The sequence below is a fragment of the Gorilla gorilla genome, chromosome 17, assembly GCF_029281585.2.
Source record: "Gorilla gorilla gorilla isolate KB3781 chromosome 17, NHGRI_mGorGor1-v2.1_pri, whole genome shotgun sequence".
In the NCBI taxonomy this organism is placed as follows: domain Eukaryota; kingdom Metazoa; phylum Chordata; class Mammalia; order Primates; family Hominidae; genus Gorilla; species Gorilla gorilla.
In genome coordinates, this window is record NC_073241.2 from 35,798,439 (window position 1) to 35,805,285 (window position 6,847).

Here is a 6,847-nt window from a genome sequence, read left to right on the forward strand (position 1 = left end):
CGGCCCGCCGGGGCCATGGCGAAGAAGAGCGCCGAGAGTGGCATCTGTAGCGTGTCCGGCGACCAGAAGAAGGGCCCCCTCACCGCGCCCGGGCCCGACGGGGCCCCGGCCAAGGGCGACGGCCCCGCGGGCCTGGGGACAGCCGGCGGCCGCCTGGCCGTGCCGCCGCACGAGAGAGACCTGGACGCGCCAGATGGACTTCATCATGTCGTGCGTGGGCTTCCCCGTGGGCTTGGGCAACGTGTGGCTCTTCCCCTACCTGTGCTACAAGAACGGCGGAGGTGAGCTCCCCCGCCCGCCGCGGCCCCCTCCCCCAGCAGGCTGCCGGCGCCCGACGCCCGACCCCCGACCCCAGGAGCCGCCGCGGAGGGGTGAAGTCCGGGCAGCGGTTGGCCCCCGGGCACGCGGGGTCGGGGCCACCCCTGGTCCGCCGCTGCCGCTCGGTGGCTGAGCCGGGCGCCTCCACCCCCCTCGCAGTCATGTGCCTGGCAGGGTGAGGGGAGGGGGCGGGCGATGCCCGCGAGACTGCCCCCCAGACTCCTGGGCTGGGAGGAGCGATTGGCCGCCGAGGTGGGAAAGCAGGCCTGCGCCTTGGGGTCTCCTCGAGGTAAGGAGCCCTGGCTGCCCCCGCGGGTCGGGCACACAAGCGGCACATTGTGTGGGCCCCCCACATGTGCACACACAGAACACACACACACACACACACACACAATGGGCCACTCTGTCCCTCCCCCTGCCCTCCCCTCCCGTTGCGGCCCTCCCGCCCCTCCCCTCTGGCCTGGGCCTGGAACACTGGGTGCCCGAGCCAGGCTTGGGAAGCCTGCGGCCTGGCCCGCCTGGCGCCGCCACTGGACACACTGCATGCACGTCCCATGCCTGCCCGCCCGCCCGGGCCCAGCTTAGCAACAGCGATGGGCACGCGTGTGTCCTGTGACTACAAAACAGCACTGGGGTTGCTGGAAGCCAAAGTGACCCGGTGATGGGTGGGAAACAGAGGTCCAGAGCAAAGGCCTTTGCCCAAGGTCAGGAGAAGGATGCTGGGACCTGGAGTCAGGCAAGTTGCAGCCAAGCTCGGCCTCTGAGTAGTGGAGTGAGCCCAGCCAGGGCAAGGGTAGGAGGCCCAGAGAGGAGAAGAGGGTAGTGGCACCCAGCTCTCCCTGCCCTTTTGCCACCCCCACCCCAGCCTGCTGGCCAGGGCCTGTGTCACGCCCTATCTCCTGCAGGGCCTGACTCCCTGGGCTTGCTAAGGCCAGCCTGGCCCCTCTTCCCGCACTTGTATCCCTCTGTCCTTGCACGTGGTCATCCCACCAGCAGGGGACTGTGACCCACCCGCCCTCTGCCTTGGACCTCACACTTGCAGGCAAGCGTCCAAGTGCAGGACAGTTGTGCTCCCTGCCTTTGGATGAGCCCCTCAGGCCTGATCACCCAGCCTTGGCGCACACGCACACATGCATGTGCCCTGACTGTGCTGCCTGAAACAGGGAATTGCGGCACTAGGGACAGCCTGCGTGTCTGAGCGTGCATGTCCTCCATGGCCATCACCCCAAGTGACCATGGGGCTGGAAGCCCTGTGGGCCTAGAGCCTCTCTGCCACCCAGGGAATAGGGCTTCAATGGCCCAGGGGCTACCGTAGCGCCTCTTCAACACACTGAACCCACCCCCTGAAGACCCCACCTGGGGCCTGAGTCAGTGGCCACCCCTACACTGACTTACCCAGTGGGAAGTTGTGATGGGGCCTTTGGAGTCTGGGCTGGCCTGCTGGGCCTGGGCAGCCTGGCTGGGGGCCACCCTGAGTCCACCCTGTGCCTCCACCCCCAGGTGTGTTCCTTATTCCCGGCGTCCTGATCTCCCTGGTTGGAGGAATCCCCATTTTCTTCTTGGAGCTGGGCCAGTTCATGAAGGCAGGCAGCATCAATGTCTGGAACATCTGTCCCCTGTTCAAAGGTGAGCAGCCCTTGGCCAGCCTCAGGCACTGCCCCCTTTTCCCAGCTGGCTCCCACTTGAGAAATCTTTTCCTGTCCTGAGCACCAGGCCTGGGGCCACATGATGGCATCCCAGTCTTGAGGGGGGATCCTGGAGGAGATGTTCAGGCCGCGAAGCGAACTTGGGGAAGCAGGGACTAGAGGGGGCATAGGCAGCTCCACAAGGCAAGGACAGGCCAGGCATAGCCGGGCTGGGGATGGGACCTGCCCAGCACACTTGGCTCTCTAGGTAGGTCCTACTATTACTATCCCCAAGGACGCTGGGGCACAGACAGGTGGAGCGACGTACTGAGGTTGCCCACTGTGGGGGCAACTGTCTCCAACATTACCTCAGGCTACTGGAAACTCCCCCCCTCCCCACCACCACCACCACCAGCTGCTGAGGACTGGAGCTACTGGGTGGCCAGGTGGAGGCTTGGACCTCCTGGAACTGCCATGGTGGCAGTGGGACCCACAGAAGGGGCCAGGTGTGTGAGGCTGGAGACTCAACAGCACTTGGTCAGATGGGGACAGGAGGAGAGGGGCTCGCCCTGCCTTGGGTCTAGGGGGCGGCTGGAGGAGAGGAGTCAGGCTGCGGAGTCAGACCAGTGTTGGGGCTCACACAAGGGGGAGTCCAGGGGAGTCAGGAGCACCACAAACAAGGCTCCAGAAGGACAGACGGTGGGAGCACTGCCAGCCTGGGTGGGGAGATAAAGGGGTGGCAGGGGGAGGTGGCCAGGAAAGAATCTACATGGCAAGGACTTCCCGGCCCCAGGCCTGGGCTGTGCCTCAATGGTGATCATCTTCTACTGCAACACCTACTACATCATGGTCCTGGCCTGGGGCTTCTATTACCTGGTCAAGTCCTTTACCACCACGCTGCCCTGGGCCACATGTGGCCACACCTGGAACACTCCCGACTGCGTGGAGATCTTCCGCCATGAAGACTGTGCCAATGCCAGCCTGGCCAACCTCACCTGTGACCAGCTTGCTCACCGCCGGTCCCCTGTCATCAAGTTCTGGGAGTGAGTCCAGCACCTCTGGGCCAAGCCCATCCCATCCCCCAGGTCTCCCTCACATTGCCCAGCTCCAGGGGAATGGCCCTGAGGGGGGACCAGGGTGTTGCTTGGCAGTCCCTCCTGGACCCTGCTTGCCCTTTCCTGCCCTCGGAGAGTCCTGGGGCCAGCCCCAGGGGCTGGGCCAGGTCAGCCTCTCTCCTGGGTTCGGCAGCCTATCACTGTCCTGGTCACTCCCGCCTGATGGGAGAGCTGGGGCTGCATGTGGGGTGGGATGGGAGTGGCCTCCCAAAGGCCAGGGGCTCATGGGCTCCAGGCCCAGCCCAGATGGACAAGAGGGCCCGCTGAACCCTGGGCTGTGGGAGAGAAAGGAGCCACGACTCCTGGGGGTGGACCTTGTGGCTCCATCCTCTGCTGGCACAGGCCTCATGGGACCTCCCTCCCTCCCCTAGGAACAAAGTCTTGAGGCTGTCTGGGGGACTGGAGGTGCCAGGGGCCCTCAACTGGGAGGTGACCCTTTGTCTGCTGGCCTGCTGGGTGCTGGTCTACTTCTGTGTCTGGAAGGGGGCCAAATCCACGGGAAAGGTACCACTAGAGGCATGCAGGGGGGAGGGTGGCTCAGCCCTGGGAGCTGGATGTCTGTGCCAGGCACACCTGTGGCAACAGGAGGTGACCAGAGTCTAGCCCTAAGGAAGGGGGAGGTACTGAAAACCAAGCAACGCTCCCCACCCTACAAATCCAGGGCCCAGCAGCCTTTGCCCCTGTGGGGAGAGGCCCCGGCAGGCACTGTCCCTTCCCTGTGCCCATCACCCCCACCGGTGCCCTCTTGCCAGTCTCTGACTCTTGTGACAGTCTGGTGGACCTGGTCTGGCCATCTGTTACCTGCCTATCTTGCCTTGGGGACCCAGAGCAGAGTCTGGCCACATCCCTTGGGGGCTCCCGGTCAGGCTGGGGAGTAACCTGAACAAAGAAGACAGTGTCCAGAGCTGTGGGACATGGCCAGCTCCCTGGGGGACAAGGTCCCCAGAGCAGCATGTGGGAAGAGGGGGCAGACGGTGTGGCAGCCGTGTCTTGCCTGCCTCTGCCTGGCCCCGTTCCACTCTCCACCTGCTCAGCCCCCACCTCTCTCCCGAAGAGGAGGGCGACCCAGCCCCGATCCAATATCCTGCTCCTTGCCTGGGCCTCCCACACCTGCACTGCCCACACACTCACACAGCTCTCACTCCCCACATGCTCCACGCCTCCTGTCCCCACTGAGGAGAGCTCCCAGAGGCTCGCCCGCTCCCCACCAACATGCGTCCCTGCAGACAAACGAGGCACCCAGAGAGCTTCCCCACTGCACTTGCTAGGGCTGCTGGGGCCCAGCCTTGCCCCTAGCTTCCTCTGGTGGGAGCCATGGCTCGGAGGAGAATGGGAACCCCTGAACATACCTGCCTGCAAGGGGGACCGGAGGTGCTGGGAGTGGGCGTGTGAGGGAGGTGGTGCCACAGTCCCCGCTGAGCAGCCTGGTCCCCCAGATCGTGTACTTCACTGCTACATTCCCCTACGTGGTCCTGGTCGTGCTGCTGGTGCGTGGAGTGCTGCTGCCTGGCGCCCTGGACGGCATCATTTACTATCTCAAGCCTGACTGTTCAAAGCTGGGGTCCCCTCAGGTGAGGTGGAGGTGGGGAGGCTGCAGCAGGGCGCTGGTGGGAAGCCCTGCAGGCTCCTCATGCCTGAGCTCTCCGGCCCTCCTCTAGGTATGGATAGATGCGGGGACCCAGATTTTCTTTTCTTACGCCATTGGCCTTGGGGCCCTCACAGCCCTGGGCAGCTACAACCACTTCAACAACAACTGCTACAAGTAAGCACCACTGGCCTGCCACCCGTGCCCTGTCCTACCCTGCCCAGCAGCCTAACCCATCCACTCTGGCCCCTCCACCCCTCCAGGACGCCATCATCCTGGCTCTCATCAACAGTGGGACCAGCTTCTTTGCTGGCTTTGTGGTCTTCTCCATCCTGGGCTTCATGGCTGCAGAGCAGGGCATGCACATCTCCAAGGTGGCAGAGTCAGGTAGGGCCCTACCCCCAGCCCCGCCTCCAGAGGAGCAACTGCCACCCAGATGCATGATGTACGAGAACACGCAATAGAAATGCTGAAAAGTGACAAGGATTCAAATGGAACTTGTCAGATTGTGGGCCTGCGGGGGTAGGTCCTGGGATTTGTCAATGTTGACAGAGACAGGACCTGCCAGCCGCTGCTGCACGACCCAGGGTTGACAGCGCCTCAGAGGCAGGTGTGGGCATAGGCGTGAGTGTTACAGGCAGGGCTCAGGGTGCACGCAGGGCAGGACATCGGCTGCAAGGTCTAGAGCCTGCACCTTTCCCACAGGGCCGGGCCTGGCCTTCATCGCCTACCCACGGGCTGTCACACTGATGCCAGTGGCTCCACTCTGGGCTGCCCTGTTCTTCTTCATTCTGTTGGTCTTGACAGCCAGGTTTGCATGGGGCTCTGGGACAGGGAGCCAGGAGGGGGGCAGAGTGAGGGCTGCAGGCAAGGAAAGGGGTGGAGGGTGGTGCGGGGCTCGGCCTGAGCTGCCCTGGCCACAGTTTGTAGGTGTGGAGGGCTTCATCACCGGCCTCCTCGACCTCCTCCCGGCCTCCTACTACTTCCGTTTCCAAAGGGAGATCTCTGTGGCCCTCTGTTGTGCCCTCCGCTTTGTCATTGATCTCTCCATGGTGACTGACGTCAGTGGGGTGGGGGGTCTGCCTGTGACCTCTGGTGGCCATCCGCCATCCTCCCTGACTGGGCTGTCCCCCAGGGTGGGATGTACATCTTCCCGCTGTTTGACTACTACTCATCCAGCGGCACCACCTTGCTCTGGCAGGCCTTTTGGGAGTGCGTGGTGATGGCCTGGGTGTATGGTAGGTCATGGCTGAGGGCTGGGCTGGGGCACGGTGGCAGGGAAGGCAGGTCTTCAGCTTGGCCCTCCCGCCTCGCCTCGCCACAGGAGCTGACCGCTTCACGGACGACATTGCCTGTATGATCGGGTACCGACCTTGCCCCTGGATGAAATGGTGCTGGTCCTTCTTCACCCCGCTGGTCTGCATGGTAAGGGCTGGGGGAGGTGGGGTGGGGTAGGGGGGGAGGCAGGGCGGGGTGGGGGCCCCATTAACCGTGGCATTCTGGTCCATAGGGCATCTTCATCTTCAATGTTGTGTACTATGAGCCGCTGGTCTACAACAACACCTACGTGTACTTGTGGTGGGGTGAGGCCATAGGCTGGGCCTTCGCACTGTCCTCCATGCTGTGTGTGCTGCTGCACCTCCCGTGCTGCCTCCTCAGGGCCAAGGGCACCATGGCTGAGGTAAGGCTCCCGCCCGGCCCGCCCTCCCCTCCCCCCCCTCCCCTGCTGTGAACATTCAACCCAGCCTGCTTCCTAGCCAGTGAGTGGCCCCGACTAGGGTGGCAGGCAGTGGGAACTGGAGAGAGGCAGAGGAAGTCACCGTGGGGATGAGCAGGTGACCCTGGGGGCTTCAACATGTCCTCTCCTGCAGTGCTGGCAGCACCTGACCCAGCCCATCTGGGGCCTCCACCACTTGGAGTACTGAGCTCAGGACGCAGATGTCAGGGGCCCGACCACCCTGACCCCAGTGTCCGAGAGCAGCAAGGTCGTTGTGGTGGAGAGTGTCATGTGACAGCTCAGCTCACATCACCAGCTCACCTCTGGTAGCCATAGCAGCCCCTGCTTCAGCCCCACCCCACCCCTCCAGGGGGCCTGCCTTTCCCTGACACTTTTGGGGTCTGCCTGGGAGAGGAGGGGAGAAAGCACCATGAGTGCTCACTAAAACAACTTTTTCCATTTTTAATAAAACACCAAAAATATCACA

The 6,847-nt window shown here is 63.5% G+C and overlaps 1 protein-coding gene across 1 annotated transcript; it reads left to right on the forward strand.

Annotated features, from left to right (window-relative positions):
• Positions 1–6,847, forward strand: LOC101144812 (sodium- and chloride-dependent creatine transporter 1-like). The gene is given in 14 exon segments (XM_055367989.2): positions 1–168; positions 170–281; positions 1,819–1,944; positions 2,737–2,986; positions 3,430–3,562; positions 4,495–4,629; positions 4,717–4,820; positions 4,936–5,030; positions 5,349–5,449; positions 5,552–5,704; positions 5,779–5,881; positions 5,968–6,068; positions 6,154–6,324; positions 6,515–6,847. Coding segments are annotated over 14 exon segments (1,878 nt in total). The 5' UTR covers positions 1–15; the 3' UTR covers positions 6,656–6,847.